This window comes from Fusarium redolens (assembly GCF_020744475.1).
Source record: "Fusarium redolens strain MPI-CAGE-AT-0023 chromosome Unknown BKA55scaffold_8, whole genome shotgun sequence".
Lineage (NCBI taxonomy): Eukaryota > Fungi > Ascomycota > Sordariomycetes > Hypocreales > Nectriaceae > Fusarium > Fusarium redolens.
Window position 1 is genome coordinate 2,078,632 of NW_025763671.1, and position 18,636 is coordinate 2,097,267.

The 18,636-nt window shown below is 47.4% G+C and overlaps 9 protein-coding genes across 9 annotated transcripts; 5 read left to right on the top strand and 4 right to left on the bottom strand.

Annotated features, from left to right (window-relative positions):
- Nucleotides 1-33: 33 nt before the first annotated feature.
- On the bottom strand, nt 34-1,497 carry BKA55DRAFT_569268 (uncharacterized protein). The gene is made up of 4 exons (XM_046192909.1): nt 1,394-1,497; nt 938-1,345; nt 426-882; nt 34-379 (listed from the first exon to the last, which is right to left on the bottom strand). The coding sequence occupies exons 1-4, from the start codon at nt 1,409-1,411 to the stop codon at nt 63-65; spliced, it is 1,200 nt and encodes a 399-aa protein (XP_046049678.1). The 5' UTR covers nt 1,412-1,497; the 3' UTR covers nt 34-62.
- Nucleotides 1,498-1,973: 476 nt separating this feature from the next.
- BKA55DRAFT_615822 (uncharacterized protein) lies at nt 1,974-3,970 on the top strand. The gene is made up of 3 exons (XM_046196709.1): nt 1,974-2,730; nt 2,783-3,011; nt 3,058-3,970. Exons 1-3 carry the CDS (start codon nt 2,339-2,341, stop codon nt 3,871-3,873), a joined length of 1,437 nt encoding a protein of 478 aa, XP_046049679.1. The 5' UTR covers nt 1,974-2,338; the 3' UTR covers nt 3,874-3,970.
- A 3,237-nt stretch (nt 3,971-7,207) lies between these two features.
- BKA55DRAFT_569271 (uncharacterized protein) lies at nt 7,208-7,507 on the top strand. Its single transcript, XM_046192910.1, has one exon. The coding sequence runs from the start codon at nt 7,216-7,218 to the stop codon at nt 7,384-7,386; it is 171 nt and encodes a 56-aa protein (XP_046049680.1). The 5' UTR covers nt 7,208-7,215; the 3' UTR covers nt 7,387-7,507.
- Nucleotides 7,508-7,640: 133 nt separating this feature from the next.
- BKA55DRAFT_569272 (uncharacterized protein) lies at nt 7,641-9,662 on the top strand. Its single transcript, XM_046192911.1, has one exon. The coding sequence runs from the start codon at nt 7,971-7,973 to the stop codon at nt 9,588-9,590; it is 1,620 nt and encodes a 539-aa protein (XP_046049681.1). The 5' UTR covers nt 7,641-7,970; the 3' UTR covers nt 9,591-9,662.
- Nucleotides 9,663-9,957: 295 nt separating this feature from the next.
- Nucleotides 9,958-12,794, bottom strand: BKA55DRAFT_738692 (uncharacterized protein). Its single transcript, XM_046201397.1, has 2 exons — nt 10,701-12,794; nt 9,958-10,655 (listed from the first exon to the last, which is right to left on the bottom strand). Exons 1-2 carry the CDS (start codon nt 12,756-12,758, stop codon nt 10,275-10,277), a joined length of 2,439 nt encoding a protein of 812 aa, XP_046049682.1. The 5' UTR covers nt 12,759-12,794; the 3' UTR covers nt 9,958-10,274.
- Nucleotides 12,795-13,041: 247 nt separating this feature from the next.
- BKA55DRAFT_690596 (uncharacterized protein) lies at nt 13,042-14,032 on the bottom strand (the record flags this gene model as incomplete). The annotated part of the gene is made up of 5 exons (XM_046199524.1): nt 13,042-13,121; nt 13,179-13,343; nt 13,395-13,533; nt 13,590-13,806; nt 13,863-14,032. 5 exons carry the CDS (start codon nt 14,030-14,032, stop codon nt 13,042-13,044), a joined length of 771 nt encoding a protein of 256 aa, XP_046049683.1.
- Nucleotides 14,033-14,256: 224 nt separating this feature from the next.
- Nucleotides 14,257-14,866, top strand: BKA55DRAFT_690597 (uncharacterized protein; the record flags this gene model as incomplete). The annotated part of the gene is made up of 2 exons (XM_046199525.1): nt 14,257-14,647; nt 14,766-14,866. 2 exons carry the CDS (start codon nt 14,257-14,259, stop codon nt 14,864-14,866), a joined length of 492 nt encoding a protein of 163 aa, XP_046049684.1.
- A 57-nt stretch (nt 14,867-14,923) lies between these two features.
- BKA55DRAFT_690598 (uncharacterized protein) lies at nt 14,924-15,304 on the top strand (the record flags this gene model as incomplete). Its single annotated transcript, XM_046199526.1, has 1 exon — nt 14,924-15,304. One exon carries the CDS (start codon nt 14,924-14,926, stop codon nt 15,302-15,304), a length of 381 nt encoding a protein of 126 aa, XP_046049685.1.
- Nucleotides 15,305-15,616: 312 nt separating this feature from the next.
- On the bottom strand, nt 15,617-18,536 carry BKA55DRAFT_569275 (uncharacterized protein). Its single transcript, XM_046192912.1, has 4 exons — nt 17,735-18,536; nt 17,572-17,690; nt 17,088-17,526; nt 15,617-17,040 (listed from the first exon to the last, which is right to left on the bottom strand). The coding sequence occupies exons 1-4, from the start codon at nt 18,232-18,234 to the stop codon at nt 15,855-15,857; spliced, it is 2,244 nt and encodes a 747-aa protein (XP_046049686.1). The 5' UTR covers nt 18,235-18,536; the 3' UTR covers nt 15,617-15,854.
- Between the last annotated feature and the right edge of the window lie 100 nt (nt 18,537-18,636).

Sequence of the window (18,636 nt, forward strand, 5' to 3'; positions counted from 1 at the left end):
ATGTAAGTAAACTGTCATATAGCGACTTCAAAAGTAGTATTTAAGTAGAAAAAAATAATCATTCAATATGCTGCACGAGCCAAAACACTCTCTGCCTCGTTCATGACGTCCCACGCGTAGAAAAAGCCTCTGATCGGCTTGGTGAAGTTCATCGCCTCTGGAGGAAAGATCTCCTCTCCCCAGATATCCTCAGCTCGCTTCCGCAGCACACTAGATATCCCGGGTTGAGCATCCGACAGTAGCTGCGTTACATGAATGCAGCGCTTCAAAATGTCATTGTGTAAGCCCAGACGCTCCGGGACTTGTTCTGGGTTTTGCACGTCTTTGAAGAGAACTTGTAGTGCTGCTGCTTCCTCGATCGCGAGAACTGCACCTTGTGCTGTGCTCTTGTTAGTAGTGTGATGCTCAGAGAACATTCAACGTACCGTGCGTTGGCTGGATGGGATGTGCAGCATCACCAATTATGACAGCCCTCTCCCGAGTGTACGTCTCAAGAAGCTCCCTCCGAAATAACTTATGAACAGAAACACTCGTCGACAAACTAAACAACTTGGCCACCAGAGGATTGAACCTCCCTATCATGGAAATGATATCTTGCACGTTGGTATCAGTGTTCCAATCGACTGTATGCTCATTCTTCGCCTTTGTCTTGTGTCGAAACGCAACGTTGAGCATTTTCCCATCTCGGCAGGGATATATAACAAGGAATGTCCCGGTTGATAGTTCGAAGGGGACCCAGAATCCTGGATCTTGGTCTTTAAAAATGGCTGCGAGGTCGGGGTTTTTGTTTATTTCGGAGAAGGGGATCAGACAGCGGTAGAAAGAGGAGCCGATGTCTTCGAGAGGCATGTCTTTTTGTGTAATCTCGTTGATGAACCTGGTCTTAAAGCAAGATTAGCCAGTGGAACCTGCAATATCATAGGCACACTGGACTTACTCGAACTCCGTCGGCCACTACAACAAGGTCTTTCTCAAAAGTCTCCCCGTTGTCCAAAATAATCGTCCCGCTCTCACAGTCAAGGTTGGTCACAGAATGGCCATTGTGAATTACAACCGGCGAACCCGGATATCGCTCATCAGTCGATAAAGCCATTTCCTTCAGTGCAGTATGAAGATCCACACGATGAAAGAACATGAAGGGCGCGCCATAGTCGTCTTCAACCTGACTGAAGTTTTCGATGACCAGATCATTTAGTGTATGCGGATCTACCATGCGCATTTGCTTATTCTGTACACCGCGAGCTGTCTTGGGATCAAAGCCGAAATGACGAAGGACGCGCATTCCATTTGGAGTGATGGTTATAGCAGCACCTATCTCATCCTTGAAGTTGGATCTCTCGAAGATCTATACGATGTCAGCCGAGCTCAATCGTTGGGTATTTGTTATACTAACCTCAACTTGGGCTCCCATTCGTCGAAGTGCAATAGCGGCACTGAGCCCACCGATGCCTGCACCAATATTCCAACTTTCAAGGCCATGGCCAAGTAAACGATAAGTCGGGCGTTGCTGACGGGCTTTCGGCAGTGGCACAGCGTCTTATTAATAAGTTGCTACGCCTCACGGATCAGCAGCGCAAGCCCTTCCAACGGAAGGCTAATGCCGAGATTGGGCGCTTAGATAACAATTCAAATCCTACAGCTGAACCGACATCCTTCAGAGAGGACAAAAAGCAGATCTCTCACTGTGTATTGGTGGACTTTCGGGTTTCCAATTTTCTCCAGGGCCTAATGTAGAACACCTTTATGAGACTAGGTAATTTTCGGTGATTGTTTCGATAGTTCTAAGGCTGAGCGTGATCGGCACTTTGATCGTCATGACGCAATGTGTAATACGCTGGATGCGCTATACGCCCACTATCCGCTAGCTGGCATTAGTGAAGTGTAAGGGCTTACTGCCACTGCTTCTTCGCCTGTTCCGCCCCATAAGCTCTTTGCTGATTAACTGATGACTGAGTCCCTGCAACCTACATTCTCGACTATCCGCAATGTTTCCTGCTCCGAGAAAAGAGGGGTCAATTCTTTTTTCTCGCTCAGCCTTGGTAGCAGATGCATCGCGAAAATCGAGAGTAAGCCGGGCATGCATTAGTTCTTTCATTGACGAATGAGAGTTGACTCTCAGCTGTCAGCGTAACATCTGCTTCCGCGACCATTGGCTTATCAATCAATTGGGAAAAACATACATACGCCAAGGCTCTTTACAGGCCTAAATTACTGGAGGAACTTGACAAGTTAAGGTGCTCAGCGAGGCGGCGGCTTGGAAGTCCCCGAGGATATAAAATGTGACCGAAGCCACCTCCAATCTACCCTGCGTGTTCATTCCACATAGACTCTATTCACGATGACTGTAATGTCTCTGTTTTCGGAGCTGAAGGCTCACCTCGCAGACACCCAAGCCAAGACTTATGCACTTGACGCACCAGACTACAAGAAAATTGAGCAATGTTTTATTGAGAAACATGTCCAGACTCTTGGTGTAGTCAGACCTCAGAACGGGGAAGAAGTCGCATCAGTGCTCCGTTTCTGTTTAGATCACAACGTCGAGTTTACTATACGTGGAGGAGGCCATGATTGCGCCAGTCGAACACTCGTCAACGGGGCACTTGTTATCGACATGCGAGATATCAAGCACGTTGTCATAGCCGAAGACAAGAAAAGTGCAAGAGTCGGTGGAGGTATTCTCAGTGGTGACTTGGCAAGGGATCTAGGTAAGGCAGGATTGGGAACACCCACGTAAGTGTCATGGCTCAACTGTTCAAGGTTTAATGCTTAAATTGTACTTCAGTGGCACTGTTGCAAGTGTAGGCTATACTGGATGGGCGACTCTCGGTGGCTATGGTCCTTTGTCATCCCATTACGGTCTTGGCGTCGACCAGATCCTTGGGGCCAAGATTGTGAATGCTCATGGACAAGTCCAAGATGCCAATGAAGAACTGCTTGTCGGCATCCGAGGCGGTGGTGGATCACTCGGCATAATTGTTGAACTTACCATCAAGGTCTACCCTATTAACAAGGTACGCCTTAGCCCCATCGTACCATGACCCGAGCTTACAGGTTTAGATCCTCTCGTCAACCATCGTCTATGACTCAAGCAACCTATCCGCAGCTCTTACCTCCTACACCCAGCACTACGAAAAGCTTCTCGAGTCAGGCCAGCTCCCCGTGTATCTCCAGCTCCAGCCCATGATTGCCCAAATGCCAGGCCAGCCCGTAAGTCTCTTGGTCATCGTGACCTGGCACGGCCAAGACAAAGACGAAGGCCGCTCTTGGATCAAGAACATCGCTGGAGCAGCGAACTGCGTCATGGAAAACACGCAGGAGATTACACTTGCGGAAATGCTTGAGAATAATGAAAAGCTCGTAACGTGGCCATCTTACGGTCGAGTCTACACTCTTAATGCCAAGAGAATGACAGAAAATGCTATTGAAATCTTGGGAAAGCATTGTGTCAATGCTCCAGGCGGAAGTCTCATCTTCTCATACCATACACTACTCTCAGCACAAGAGCCAGAACAAAAGTCTGTTTTTGGAACGAGGGCACGCCATCATATGTTTGAGATCTACGCTGTTCTTGCAGACGAGGCTATCGCGGAAGAGCGAGTTCAGTGGGCTGCCAAGGTCAAGGCTGATCTTCAGGCAGAAGACGCTGATAATATTCTGGAGGGTTCGTATATCTCTCTTGAATCTAATGAGGATGTTGATGTCAAGAAGATCTATGGGAAGCATTATGATACGCTGGCGGCTTTGAAGAGGAAGTATGATCCTGAGAATGTATTCAAGCATAGCATCCCAAGACTCGTGCTTGCTGGGAGGCAAAATGGGATCATCAAGCTTGAGTCCAGCGAGGCATGTTGGATTACGTCTCCCATTCACTAGATGTGTTATTTGTAGTCGAGACCTATGGCTGAGAGCTTATAATCACCGCGCAGAACTTGGCGCAATCCATCTTCTACCAACATTTTTCATAACATATGCAAAAAAGGAATGTCAGTTTTCAATTGATTCGATGCCCAAGTGGCTCCCCGCAATCTAATTATCTTGCTCTAGGGCATTAAGTAATCCCCTTCTTTTCCAAGCCCTTGCCTTTACTTGCTCGGGGGTAACAGCCTAGTTTTAAGCTATTGGGCTTATATAGGAATCTAAAGAGAGAACACTTCCCCATTGCAGGGGTTAAAAGTAACTAGAAAAATAGTATCTGTTTAATTAGATTAAAATTCTTTTTAAGTTTACAAGTTAGCTATAAAAGATATATCTACAGCGAGCACCCTCACCTAGTACCTCTTACAGACCACGGATCCGCTCTATTCGCACCCTTCCCAATTCGTCGATAGAAGAAACGTCAGATCTGACTAGTGCAGGCCGGTCATCAGCATTCGACAACCCGCCTCCCCAGCCTCCACGCCCCGGAACAGCCTCACCCAGTCCCTTGAACAGACCACTCCCTAGCTTTAGACACACCACTCCCCCACAACCCACAAATGTCAAAGGACCCATCAAGTCCAGTTGGGGACTCAGGCCTAGCGATTCACTAGGCCAGGAATTCAGGGGACCTCAGGTTCTATCAGCTAACCATTATGACTCAGCGGGTAATTATGGATCTAGGGTCAAGGACAGGACCAAGATGATTGAAAGTGGCATTTAAGAATACTATCTAAATACCGGGTAGTAGTATAGTTAAAAGCTTATAGTAAAAATGTGATTTTCGGAGCTCTTATAATTAGGACTGTGTTTCTCTTTCCCTTGAATCTTCAGGTACAGCTAGGACTTGGATTATTCCTACTCTGGCCCTAACCTGACCGCTGTTAGGAAAGTCAAATAACTAGAAAACAAAAAATATATTGTCCTATTTGTATTTTTAGTGTCCTATTGTATCAGTGGAGATGCTAAGTCCTTGATGCCTATCACAGCCCCCTATGTTGACAGATCATCGCAGTTGGGGGCCAAATTGACGCGACCCAACTATATTCGTCTGATGCCGCAATCAATATTTCTGTGCTGGTACAGCTGGTAAATATCGACCGGACCCTCTTGACATCTTCATTTGCTCGATTTTCAGCCTCTCTTAGGTTTAATTCAGCGCAGTCGCTTAGCAAGGATAATTACCGCCATGGGATACCCCAACAAAGGAGGACCTGGAAGGGCACGGCCATCAACGAAACAGAAGCAGCCAAAAATGCCCTCAAGCATGGTTTAGATCCCAACACTCTTTGGACAGAAGAAGACCTAGTTGAACCAGCTCCGAAATCAGGCTGCGTCGTCCAGCCATATATTCACGATTCGGAAACCTGGCAGCACTATAATACCCCGCTTCATCGTGCTATGCGCTACTCGGATTTTGAAACCGCAAACTTCCTACTCCGACAAGGCGCTGATGTTGACTTTTACAACGCGGCGGGTATGACGCCGTTGCACGAGGCAGTCTGGAATCAAGATCAGTTCTCAATATATCATCTTGGACATTGGTACCTGTTACAGGCGAGATTTCGTATGAGTTGACTGATCATGGGGGAAGGGATGCCTCCAAAACCAACTCAAGTGCCACTCTCATCTTCATCAACGCCGAGGCCAAGGAGCCGTCGATTACCCTCAAGGCCAACCTTCATCGGAAAAAGCCATTTCATTCTTCAATTTTTGATTCAAGTAAAGATGCAGAAGTTGAGGAACTTTTTCTTTTCAGGCTTTGCGACACCACTTCTTGCATCTTTCTAGACCATGAGTTGGAAAATCGCCAAGACGTTTATACTTTTGATGTATTGGGTTTTCCACATGGGCCATTATATGAGGGGTTTGGATACCCAAGGTGGCCTAGGGGTCGAGGTGCCGCGACTTTGAAGCTTTTGCTGCAGAGGGTGGAAAATAGACCGGATACATTCAGGCGAATTGGTCTTGGTATTGTACCTGGGGAGCCTTCTAAGAGCTGGGACGTGTTTGATGACGATGAGGCTATGACGCCGTTGAGATGGCTGGTCACTGATGACGAGATATTTACTGATCGAGAGTTTACGCTCATTTAGGAACTGTCTGGCTTCAATATGTTGATTCAGCTTGCTTATCTAAATATGGCGGGTGGCTTGAAGGGTATATTTTCCTTTGCTGCAAGGTACACCACAATTTGATCATTATTTATCCATGAATTCAATTGCAGACAGGAACTTTTTAATTTCATCAGGAGAGATTTCAAGAAAACGAGTATTAAAATAAAGACAAAACTCTTTAATTTCAGGGTCCAGGATACGTCGCGATGGCTTGACTTTTCGACCAGCATAGTTAAAAGATTAAATAGTCTCTTACGCTATGGCACGCTATTGGCTTCTAGACTTTGACGGAACTATCGCGGACAGGGGTTAATTACTAGTCTCAAGCTGAAGTCAGGTCAATTTTCTCATATTGGACATTTTCAAAAAATGAAATGATTCACTATGTGAGATGGGCAAGCTCTAATTAATTTGGCTATTGTGACTTGTATGACAATTACCATTTTTATACTGAGAAGATCCCGGTGATGCGGCGAGACAAAAGCTGAGAGCGCGGCCTAACCACTTTAGTTTCGCAGAGGCCGAAAAGGTACGAGGCACCGACTGATTGGAACGACCCATTGACTTTAAGTAAATAGTTTCAACGTAGCGTAAAATTAAAGGCCTCGACCACTTACTTCGGAAATACCTTTGCTGAATTAGGGGTCCGAGGTCGCCGCTCTGCAGAGGCGGTATCCTCATAAACGGTCGATACGTCGCTCCCCACGGTTCACGATTCTTTTGCCAAACCTCTCAGCGCCTCTATTGGCTACTACACTCGTTATGCGTTACGCCTTCGCTTTAACGGCCCTGGCCATCCTGGGCAACTTTGACGTTGCCCTCGCCGGCCCATGCAAGCCTCATGCTACGACCAGTCACACCTCCGCAACAGTAACGACAGCCGCCCCAACGACTTCAGAAACAAAGGGACCCCTCGTTATCAAGAACGTCATTGGCAACGGAAACTTTGCCGTCAGAGACCCGACCAACCCAAGCAACATCCCTAACTACACCATTGAAGGCAATGGCCAGATTGTCGAGAACAAGGGCTATACCGGCGACGGCAGCAAAGAGAAGGGCTGTGTCGAGCTGCAAGCGGCTAACCAACCTCCCGGGCGTAAGCGAGCCATTGGCAATATCGTCAGCATTTCGCAGCAGCTTGACTCTCTTGACATTAAGAAGAAGTACACTGTTCGTTTCTTTTATGCTGTGGTTACAGCTAGCAGCATTAACGTTTGCACGCTCAGCGCTTCTATTGCTGGCCATGTATTCTACACGTCGACGATTCTTAGCATTGGAACTGCTATTGACTGGAATACTGTTCTTGAACAAACCGATGTTCCCAACACGCAGGGTGCTTTCTCAGTGGCGGTGAATTGTCCCGTGGGTGGGGTTGCGGCTATTTATGTCGACTCGATCTTTATGTCTAACCAGGTTACTCCTGAGACGATTGACGATGTGTCGATTGACTTTGGTGATCAAGGTAGCCCTGCTACTACAAGTGGTTTACCGGCTGAATCTACGACATCCAAGGGATCAAGCAGTAGCGCAAACACCCATGGACCGTCAACAGAGACCGAGCAGCTCACTGAGTCTCACGTCTTCACTTCGGATACTGCGCACCCAACAACTGGCTTCTCTACAGGTTCCGATGTCAACACTTTCAGTCCATCAACCGAGTCAGAGAGCGGTATCGATACCCGTACTCTAGACACAACCACCAACACCCAGAGCAAACCTACCACCGCAAATGAGTTCACCGTCCCGACCTTGGACCCATCCACCGGATCAGAGAGCCATGTTCCCACTCTTACCTTCAACCCGACCACGAGCGCCGTGCACCCTATAACCGCAAGCGACCTCTCCACTGCAAGCTCTTTGCCAACTGGCTCACGCGTCTGCCCCGTTGGGGCCCCACCTCCCGGCTACTGCACATCCGTCCAGCCAGAAGTAACACAGATGGTCTCCTTGCCCGGAATCCCACAGGAAACTGACAATGATCGACCTACCGCCCCTCGAGCCTGCTGGGCCTTTGGCAAAGCAAAATCCGGTACATGGGGCCGCACAAAGTCAAGCAACCCTCGACAGAACTCCATCGCAGACTGTGCCCTGCTGTGCAAGCAAGAAGGTTCTGCTTGCAAGGCCTTTGCGTTGTATGACCTTGGTCAAGACACTTCCTGCTGGTTTCTTTCCGACAGACTTGGCGTAGTTGGCATCGATCTAAACAAGCAGAATTCTTTGATGTGGAATGATTTCGATTGCTTCGAGTGTCATGATTGCGATGTTAAGAACCCAGCGGATGTTGAGACGACTTCGGTTGCGCCATCAACAACCTCTCTTCCAGAAATCACCACCTCCGCTGCTCCCTCTGTCCCAACCGCCTGCCCCCACTGTCATCTACAGAGCTCTCCATCTTCAGACCTCGTCTGCGAGAAGATCGGTAACCTTGGCACTGTTGATCTCCAGCCTTATGCCAACAACGACTTTGATCAGTCCACTATGCAGACAACTTCAGAGCAGTGCGCGACTATCTGTTTCCTGCTGAAGGATTGCGCTGCCTCGGCATATGATTATGCGCGCAAGAGGTGTATATTTACCAACACCGCTATTTCAAGCAGCGCGTTCCAGGCGGCTGAAGTTCAGAACCCTTCTGCTTACATTCTCCCATGGAGCTCTAAGGGTTGCTGGTCGTGCTCCAATGACTGTTCGGCTAAGGATGAGACTACTAGCCAAGCTCTCAGCTCTACTGAACATACTGTCGAGCACACGACAATAACTCCAACTCGAACTGAACCTCCTACAACCTTCATCTCCTCTTACGCCCCAACCACCACCGAGTCTTCCATGCCTCAATGCACGCTCGCTCTATCCGATGGATGCACTTTTGATCAGAACAACTATGATTACTCTCAGTGTAGCAAATCGGGAACTTTGAGAAACACTTTCACACTCAGAGATGATGAATATCCCTGGCAGCTCGGCATCAACAATTATCAGAACTGCGTAGCTATGTGCAATCAAATGCCCGGCCGCTGCAAGGCTTCCGCATGGGATCAAAACCTACAAACATGTGTCTTCTCCTCTAGCTCTATCTTCAGTTCCTCATTCACCCCCGGTAATGATGACGGTTCTCAGAACTGGAGTGAGCAAAGTTGCTTTCTATGTTTCTGCCACGACCAAGATCGCGATGAATACTCCGCGTCACTAAGAACTGCACTACCCTCTGCGACTTGCACTCCTAGCATCACAAGCGAGGATGCCGTTTGTCAGCTCAAGCAGGGTGTTGACAGCGATTTGATCTGTCAACATCAGGGTTACTTCCCTTGGTCTTGGGACGAGGCACCTTCCAAGTTTCCCAACCAGGATTCTGAGGAGCGATGTGCGGCTCTTTGTAGCTCGAACCCCGATTGTATATCGTCGGGTTGGTCTGAAGAGTATGGCAAATGCGCTTTAGCAGGTTTCGAACTCAAGTATATCACGTGGCAGCAGTCTGGTGATACATTGTTGAGTTGGAGTGATAAGGGCTGTTGGGACTGTTCTGACTGTATTAAGAGTCAGAGATGGCGAATCATTAATTAATGTGTGATCTTGGTAGGCGATACTGGTGAAGAGACGGCGGCTGGATGAAGTTAGTATTGCTTTGATAGACCCTAATCGATAGTATTGATTCGCAAGCCCGATACTACCTGAATTAGTGATATTTGGGAACTTTTCTTAGAGATGACCTAGAGTATGGAATGTCAAGCTGAGGTTCGCCGCACTACACCGATGCCTGACTTCACCGTTCCTATTGTCCCGAAGTTCGCCCTAAGATTTCCCCCCCGCTCTGTCAGGGAACCTCCGATATACCATCGCGGACTCTTCGTCGAACAACTGAGGCTATAGGAACGGGGAGGGGTCAGCACCTTGAGCTTCGGCCTCTATCCAACTACGACAGACTTGCGCTTTTCCATGCTCTTGTTGTAGTCAATGAATGAAAGTCTGTGTTTTCTAGCTTTCTGACAGGGAGAAACCAATCTCCTATCTTGCAGGATGAGCAACTGCTGAGAAGAAGGCCGGTCTCGTTCCTGGTTTTCAGTTGATAAAGCAGTCATCCTGTGCCACTCCTCATTCTCTCTCTGTAATTACAAACATATTTAATTAGAATACATTATATGCTTCATGCTCAACCTTTTGTAAAGCAATGAGAGCTTAATAAGTACTTATAACTTATAAGTATCGCTCTATATCTCCTATAGCCATGTAGAGCTGTTCCTATGAGTCTCACAGTACATATGCATATGTATCTAGATCTTCAACAAACTCCAATAACGGCTTTGAGTCCTGAGCCCCGATCCACATAGCCGCTCTATTAGCAACCCACAATGCAACCATCACCATATCCTTCTCCTCAATCCACATAGACTGTTTCTCTCCAGTCATGACTGCGTCCTGAAGTGTCAACTGCCAAGTGCTATACTCCATCATTGAAGCCTTATCAGAGTACCACTTCAGCTGTCTTGTCTTATATGTGTACTCTAAAACGCCACCAGTGATACAACTTTTGATATGGTAGAGCTCACGACGTACGGAGGTATGTTTGAGGAGAATCTCTTGCTCCCATAGTGCAATGTACCCGTTTATGCGGTACAACACATGATCAGTCTTTCTATTGTCAGCAGCTGTCTTCGTAGTTGAAGAAGTACTCACCTGTTCGTAGTCGATATTAAAGCGCTCCAATGTAGCAGCATCCAAGTCTTTTATCAACATATGTGTGGAAAATTCTTCAACGGACTCGCAATCTTCATCTGTAGCCGCCTTCCTCTTACTCAAGAAGGGTATCTCATCGTTCTTATGGATTTCCTTCTGCATCCAATATTCCGCCTCAACCTCCTCCAGAGCTGATTCAAGGTAGTGAATTCGTGCTATAGAATAGGCTTTGTTGTTTCCCTCGGTATCAAATAGGTTGGCGCATACTTTCAAGATCCTCTCTCGGAGCTGCTTATCCAAGATGTAGAGAATGCCTAGTGAGAGACGAAGAGGGAGAAGATCATATGTGTCGAGATAGTCGGTTAGAAACTTGTCGAATGATAGCTGATCTGCCAATTTTTGTGGATAAAATGTCCCACTGTGCTTCCAATCAAAGATTCGAGAGTGAGATGCTAGTTCGAATGCTTGTCCAAACTCAGAATCGCATATCTTCTTCATCTTCAGAATACCAATGGTCCAGCGTAGGATTGCCGTCCAAAACCTATCCTTCCATATTAAAAACCCCCAATGATCCCAGTCAATAGTGAGTATAAGTCTCAGCGTCTTCTCAAAATCACGTCTTGGAAATAGACAGAAATGTTCTTGTGCCGAATTTGAGTAACGAACCCAGGGACCATCGAGGGTTAAACCGGCTGATTGTGTTGGTAGCTGATGTTGCCATTGAAGGTTCTGTTGATTTGAGTCGTACGCTGGACTCTGCATCTCAACATGAGTGCCATACTTAGTGTCTTCCAAGATCCGCTTTGCCTGACTCGCAGCATCAATTGGGAGGAATTGCAATATCTGTGGTTCTGGAATACCGAGACACTGCATCGCAATACCAATAGATATAGGAATGTCATCGGACTCTTGGAGAGAGTATGCAGGCCAGGCCATGATATCATCAATCTCCTTGCCTATCGATACAAGAGAAAGGTCCGGGGCTTCCAAAGAAATTACCATCTGTCGTCCCTCTGCGGTTCTACCACACGATAGAAAGCCATGAGCAAGCCAGAACAGAGTTTGCAGAGAAGAACCCTCCCTCCTCTCATCAATACCTGCTTCAAAGATCTCTTTCGCGATATGTGGCACAAATGATACAGAGGTTAAATAACTCCATGACCCTTTGTGTCGACCAAGTTGCTGCAATTTGCCTGTTATGCCATGTATCGTAGGTTGGGGCGTAGTTTCAAGCGTGATGGTTCCATAAGCGCTTCGACGCACAGCCATCACGGTACCGTCAGAGTCTGTATCGCTATCCGACCAGGATCTCAAACTTGCTGAGTCTCGACTTGACGAGCCTTTACTTCTGATTGATGAGCGTGTCTCTTTCTCGCGAGCCCATTCAAATTGCAAGTCTGATTCTCTTTGTTTGGCTTTCCTTGGTAAGGCGAAATGTCGAATGGATGCTCGTTCCCCATCGAAGTTCCTCCTGATTCCATTTCGCTGTAGGATCCCTTTATCGACACGGTCTCCATATCGGCCAAGAAGACCTAGCATCAGGATCCAGTGCTTATTCACCACCAATGCGGTTCGACTGTTGACGACCTCGAGCGTGCCTCCGGACTTGGCGACGCCCAAGTCAACGGGCCCGTTACTAATTCCATCTCGTACTTGATACGATTCGATCAATTCGGACATTTTGGCCCACCCCGAATTCCATGGCAGATAATCCCTCGTCTTGAACCCCCAACGACCCAAAGCTGCATTGAGAGGTGGTATAAGCGGGGCTGTATCTGGCTCGTTGGTGATGTATCCAGGTGCAAGGTTTGGCACGCGAATCCTTCTAAACACGCGTAGTCCTCTAGTCAGACGAAACCCTCTTGAAACATATTTCTGTCGCTGGTCTTGAACCGCATTCATGGCTCGGTTTTTATCACTCATCGATACTTGCAGTGCAAGAAGTGGACCGACTACACCGACTAGGGCAACGATTGCTACTCCTGCGGCGACCCACGTGCCGATGTTGCTGGCAAAACCAACTGGATCTACTCCATTGCTGTTTGAGGAGGAAGACATTTTGAGGGGCTGAGGCACGAGGTGACACAAGAGTTGTCTTTGGTGCAGAAAATTCACTCGGGCTGAATTGCTTATGGTATCACGTGCAAAAGTTGACCCTTGTATGCTTGTCTCCCATTCGTCTATTCTAACCAGGGTAAATATGCACTATGTGCCGTCTCACAGTACGGACGTTCTATGGGTATCGCAAATAAACATTTCCTCTCTGACTCCATTCGCCAAATTTTCTTTTCCACTCCTCGGGTAAGTAATGTCAGCAGCAGAACGCCTCATCTCTTTCTGTCTACTCAACACCGGGCTTGAAAGCAGATGCAATGTTCAATCGGCATTTCTTTTCGTACACGTCCTTGTAGATGGCCCTGCCTTTTCCAATTAGCTTTGGCTCGACCCCAGACCAAATCGATGATTATAAAAACTCACATTCCAGGTCACGCCCTATGACTGTCATACGTATTGTCAATGGGATCTCATAGTGATCCTTGCCAATCTTAATCCCATTTTCAACACGTGCTTCTTTTGGAGTTAATAGGTTTTGATCCCTCAAGAACGAAACGTCAACTTCGATCACGCCAACTTTCTGAGCTCCTATCGCAAAATATGTCAGTGAGGTCTACTTTCCAGGGCTTGTCATCTTACCCTTCTTCTTCCAGTGGGTAATCGGGTAGTGGTCATCCGTCGCACGGTCTGAGATGAAAAGCTCCTGTCTGCAGGAGAGAGGACCTGTCTGGAGGAGGCCGACAGTGTGAACGGTCAGGAATGGAGCAACCTTTTTGCCCTGGTATCCAAACGTCAGAGATACAAGAGTATGGAGAATCGGTCAGAAAACCTTACCTTCTTGAGAATCCAGGTCATGATATCTGGGATATACTTATCGCCATCGTATGGATCCCTGGTATACTTCTGGCCTCGATGCTCTGGATACTCGTCGGGCATGTGAGGTTCTCTCCCCAGAATGCCGTAACTGCATTGAGCGATCCGCTCAGGTCCGTTTGCCTTGTTACAGGCACGGTAAACCGCTCCCGACGACACGGAGCTGGGAATAGTTGATCTGTGTATTGTAAGTTAGCCCAGAAAAGAGAGAACAGCAGAACTTGTGAGACTAACCTGTCATCAGGCTGCAGTAACTTGACATGGCAGTTGTGTTGTCTGGAATATACCTTCAACTTCTCCTTGAGAAAGCTCACGAGAGAAATGGAGGACCCAAAACCTCCAATCTCAGTCTTTTGATTCGGAGTCCAACCTCCATGGTATCGTCGGATCTGAAGAGTGTGCATCGTCCGCTAGAGAACCAAAGACGCCGACTCCATCCCTAGAGACGAGGCTGCGAATAACGGAAGATAAATTGCTCAAGGCAGAGGGGCGTGAACTCACATTAATTAATCGCCTATCCGAGCTCGAGCGAGAACTAGACGATCGAGATCAATGTGACAGGGCTGGGCCTACTGATCCAACCGCCTCGAGAAGAGTAATATCCCGACTCCAGAACCGGGTTAATACGATGGAACAACTCGTAGACGACCTTGAGGCTCTGAAGTCCGACAAGTTTGCATTTCCGAAATCATCACTCCAGGAAGAGTGCGAGCGCCTTTATCAAGACATGAACACAAGCATATCCTCATTTATCTGCGACCTGAGCCCAAACGAAGATCTTCCCAAACTGCGATCTGGCTTTTCGCAATTATCGCAGAGTTGGGCGAGGCGGCTATTTGGCAGCGACATGAGCGTGCTTCTTACACATGCCCACAAGGCTGAGATTCCCAAGTGCAAAGTCGTTGCTGCTGTTATAACAGCTGGGATCTTTGAGCTTGTCTTTGAGTCCGAGTTCCCAGAGATGTTGTCCATCGAATCACCGTTTTTTACTGAGTTCAGAAGGCTTGTGTCAATTTCAGGTCAGAACAATACTGCTGTTGATAGGAATATAGGGCCTCTGTTGATAAGAATCGCCCTATATTCTTGTCAGCAGGCGTCTCCACTTTTTAAAACAGTATGCGCTAATACTTACACTAGGAGGAAGAAGTAAGTCACGAAACATTGAGCTTGCGGCAATCAAGTCAGTTTTCGCCAACGATGAAGTCAAAAAGAAATTGATACACGAGAAAGCCAAGTGACTAAGCTCTATAATTCTCCAAACAGTCAATTTCTTTATCCTTCCGAAGAGTCATGACATGTCCGAGCGCCCATTCGACAGTCTCTCGGAGGAGGAGAATACTGCTGTAACAGCCCTTGAAAGTGGCCTCTCACAGGCACTGGAGATCAAAGTAGAGCTCGCGCTGTCACCCAAGTGCACGAAATATTTCTTCTTCAAAGCAGACACTTTTTTGGATGGGGATATGATGGAATGCGACATGTCACAAACTGGACTTCTAGCAGATGGTAGACTCAAGCTTTGTGTCTTCCCAGCATTGTTCTCTGTTCCAGAGGACGGCGACGAGAAAGAGGAGGGCGCAGGATTACGCTTTGGGGGGAATCATGGTGGTATGACGGAGACAAAGCCTAGCGAGCTCGGATCGCTTGTTGTCCTTGCAAAAGCGAGAGTCTTATTTTAGATGTAGTGTGAATAATACCTTGGTGCTAGTACCCCAATATCCCGGGCCAATCAAACCACATATCAGCCTGTCTTCCACTCTTGTAACATATCAAGCTCCGACTGCTAAGGTTTAAGCACATCATGCCCTTATGAATTATTACGGTAGTCTTATACAGTTCAAGAAGAAACTATAAGGACGAGTACTGGGAGGTTTAGACTTTAGGCAGAACTTTCCATGATTGGATACAGCGGGTTGATAGTTGAACAATGCAAAGTCAGGAATTGCCCCTCCACCCTGTTCTTAACACTACCCTTATATTCCAAAATGACTCTGTATATTCCCATCGAAGGGTGAGTGGTGCAGTGGTATCTCTCCTAGAACCTATAACTCTCTAAAGTCCGAACCTAAACTCCAAAATTTCTCCCTGCACCGCCCACCCTTCGTTTTTAGAGGTCGTGTGTTCGAAATCACATCTTTTTTACTCATGGCGCTGTATGTAAAGAATATAGATGGAATTACTGACATGGATTATAAGCCACAAGAGATCATCATACGTTTTAACATCGCCCTACAGCCAAGTCAGATCCGATTTCCCTCCCGGCAACATAACCCTCAAAGGCCAACCCTTAACCTCATGAATCTCCCCCACAATCTTATGCAACCACGTCGTCGCCAGAACCGGAAAGACATACTCAAACTTCTCTCTCATCGCAATCTCTACACCAGCATTCCAAGCCTGTCGTGCAAGTTCCTCATTACCGAGAGCAATATGAACATGAGCCATGGATAAATGAACAATAGCAAGCGTCCATCCATGTCTTGACTTGAATATCGATAGACTTTCTATTGTTTGGCCTGTGAGTTGCCATAGTTGGAGAGCTTCAGGGAAGTTGAGTCCCTCGTGGTGGATGCGCGCTGAGAGGATGAGGCGGCGGACGCGGAGGACTTGATCATTAAGGTCATCTAGTTCAGGTGGTTCAACGCTTATGAGCTCTTGAAGAACAGTGGTGGCATCGTCAAGACGGCCAAGGCCGATGTAGCCTTCTGCCCTGGCCATGGATAATCTTCGGAACGGACGACCTTTCCGTGCAGTCATGCCATCGAGTTCGACTTGGATAATCTCCAACGCTTCCTCATACTCATGCAACTCGCAGTGAATCTCTGCCAGTCTTGTAACAATGAGCAACCTAGTATTCTGTCTTATCGGCATCGTTGAGTTTAGCCAAAGATGCTGTTCCAAAGATGCCCTCGTCGTCTTAAAGTCTCCAATTGAATGGAAGAATTTGGCCGCCACGCCTTGAAGCCTCCTCGTGACCTCAATCTCAAACGTCGAAAGAGGATGTATTCCTTCCCAATTGTATATAGTCGAGGCAACTTCTTTGTCGTATCGATGTATCTTATTCTCAATATTCGAGATGTGCAGTCGTCCTCGTAGCGCGTTGTCAGATCGTGTATTCCCTTCATGATCGGCTGCCAGAAAGTCAACGATGAGAGCTTCCGACCGCTGAAAGTTTCCGTCGATGCGTGATATTATGCTGTCGAATAGAGTTACTGAGGCTTGGTAGTAGAACGACATGTTTTTGCGGAGGAGTGACTTTGCTCGTTCGACGGCAGCATGCCGGATTGAGAAGAGGTCTCGTTCGCAAAAGAAGATGAGAGCTTCGATGACGCATGCTCGAAGTGATGAGGGAAGTCGTTTCTGGTTTGTCGCTTTGTCGAGAAGGTTCCATATCGCCTTCTTGAGCGGCAGTGCCCTGTATACTATTAGCAAAATGGAAATGGTAATGGGAAAGGCGCGTACCAATTGACTTTGCCTTCATAGCAGGGAGGACATGCAAAACATAGTAACTTCAGCGCCATCGTCGCCCAATCTTCCATTGTCTGCGGTGTCAATCGGTTAGAGAGTTCTTTTTGTGCCCCAGGCAGCAAAGACCAAACAACGGTGCCATCTTCCAAAGCGTGCTGAGTAACTTCCGGCTGTTGACTCAATTCCGATAGACGCTCATCACTGGACAGCAACCCGATGATTTCAGCATTGAACCCGAAGTCGGAGGCAGTTATACTCTGTATCTCTCCTTCATTGGTCCATCGTCTCATAGGATTCTTGGCGCTTTTCAACAGATCGAGTGGAATGTCGTTGCCGCCAAGAGCATGCAAAAGAAGAAGGCCCTGTTCAGAGGGTGATATGCAGTCTCCATACTCCAATAGTAAATTTCGATGTGACAAGACAAGCGAGGGATCTAGCACGTGTTAGCACGGACCTCACGCGGAATAATGGTGCTTACCGTCAAGTTGAGCCGTGATGAGGCGCTGAACGAAAAGATTCAGGTCTGGCGCGTCAGAGCCAAGGTTTTGAATATGATCAAAGGCCTCGGCGTCATCCATGTTCAGGTACCGTTCATATCTGATCCCGTTAACACAGCCGATTGGTCAAGACTCTAAACTTACGTCGAAGCCGGTATTTCTAGCGGCAGCCAGAGGATCGACCCAATCCCTCCCAGTCGTCGGGCGATCTTGATGTACTTACTGCCCGCATATCGCAGCTCCGATAACGTGCGTCCTTGAATGAGATTCGAGACATCATGCGACGCCCAAGCATTATCGTCCACTTTCGATCTTAGGAATATCGTAATACACGCAATTCGTCGTCGTAATTCTTGGTGTAATGCATCGCCAGAAGCCACCCAAAAACCCTTGACATCATCTTTAAAAGCTCCGTGCAACCTCTCAGCCTTTACAAGATCAATAGAATGGAGCGATAAAATCTTTGCTGTCCGCTGATTACTCGGGATAATCTGATACCTCACCTCCTTGGCGAGGGATTTATTCCTAGCGAGGATACTCCTAATCGCTTCGAGGTGCTTATTCAGACCTGACGCAAGACCCGCGGCCGTTTTCGGATCAAAGTTATCAATCAGTTGATTGATGCACCCGCATAAACAGGCCATGTTTGGACCCAATTCTTATCAATCAGGTGCGATGCGATGATCTTGATGTTTTTTTCACAGTGAGAAGTGGAAGAAGGGAAGAATTCGGTGGGTCTAGGTGTCTCACTGTGATAAATCTCTCGCTCCGATATCAGGCGGTTTCGGGGGGTCTAGCTCTTTATGGTAGGGATTGGCACTCATGTACCGAGGAGACGGTAATTTAGGGGGCTCGAAGCTACCAGGGAACGCGTTATCAGATTCTGTGAACTCGAGGCCTTTTCAAAAGAGAATTGCTTTTGAAAGAGTCATGGAGAGGTGCTGGGGGTGGGAGCATGATATAAACATCTCCGGGGATACGCGTATTATTATAACATCTCCTTTTCTTAAATGGTTCTAGAAGTATTTAACGTTCAATAGTTCTTA

Bases quoted from the DNA above. Each gene is read 5' to 3' on its own strand.
- BKA55DRAFT_615822 (XM_046196709.1), top strand. From the start codon at position 2,339: ATGACTGTAATGTCTCTGTTTTCGGAGCTGAAGGCTCACCTCGCAGAC. The intron at 2,731-2,782 runs GTAAGTGTCATG...ATTGTACTTCAG, and splicing joins GCAGGATTGGGAACACCCAC to TGGCACTGTTGCAAGTGTAG. The intron at 3,012-3,057 runs GTACGCCTTAGC...TTACAGGTTTAG, and splicing joins AGGTCTACCCTATTAACAAG to ATCCTCTCGTCAACCATCGT.
- BKA55DRAFT_738692 (XM_046201397.1), bottom strand. From the start codon at position 12,758: ATGTCTTCCTCCTCAAACAGCAATGGAGTAGATCCAGTTGGTTTTGCC. The intron at 10,656-10,700 runs GTGAGTACTTCT...GACAATAGAAAG, and splicing joins TTAATATCGACTACGAACAG to ACTGATCATGTGTTGTACCG.
- BKA55DRAFT_569275 (XM_046192912.1), bottom strand. From the start codon at position 18,234: ATGGCCTGTTTATGCGGGTGCATCAATCAACTGATTGATAACTTTGAT. The intron at 17,527-17,571 runs GTAAGCACCATT...AACACGTGCTAG, and splicing joins CATCACGGCTCAACTTGACG to ATCCCTCGCTTGTCTTGTCA. The intron at 17,041-17,087 runs GTACGCGCCTTT...AATAGTATACAG, and splicing joins TATGAAGGCAAAGTCAATTG to GGCACTGCCGCTCAAGAAGG.
- BKA55DRAFT_569272 (XM_046192911.1), top strand. From the start codon at position 7,971: ATGGTCTCCTTGCCCGGAATCCCACAGGAAACTGACAATGATCGACCT.
- BKA55DRAFT_569268 (XM_046192909.1), bottom strand. The intron at 883-937 runs GTAAGTCCAGTG...TCTTGCTTTAAG, and splicing joins TAGTGGCCGACGGAGTTCGA to ACCAGGTTCATCAACGAGAT. The intron at 380-425 runs GTACGTTGAATG...ACAAGAGCACAG, and splicing joins TCCCATCCAGCCAACGCACG to CACAAGGTGCAGTTCTCGCG.
- BKA55DRAFT_569271 (XM_046192910.1), top strand. From the start codon at position 7,216: ATGCTGTGGTTACAGCTAGCAGCATTAACGTTTGCACGCTCAGCGCTT.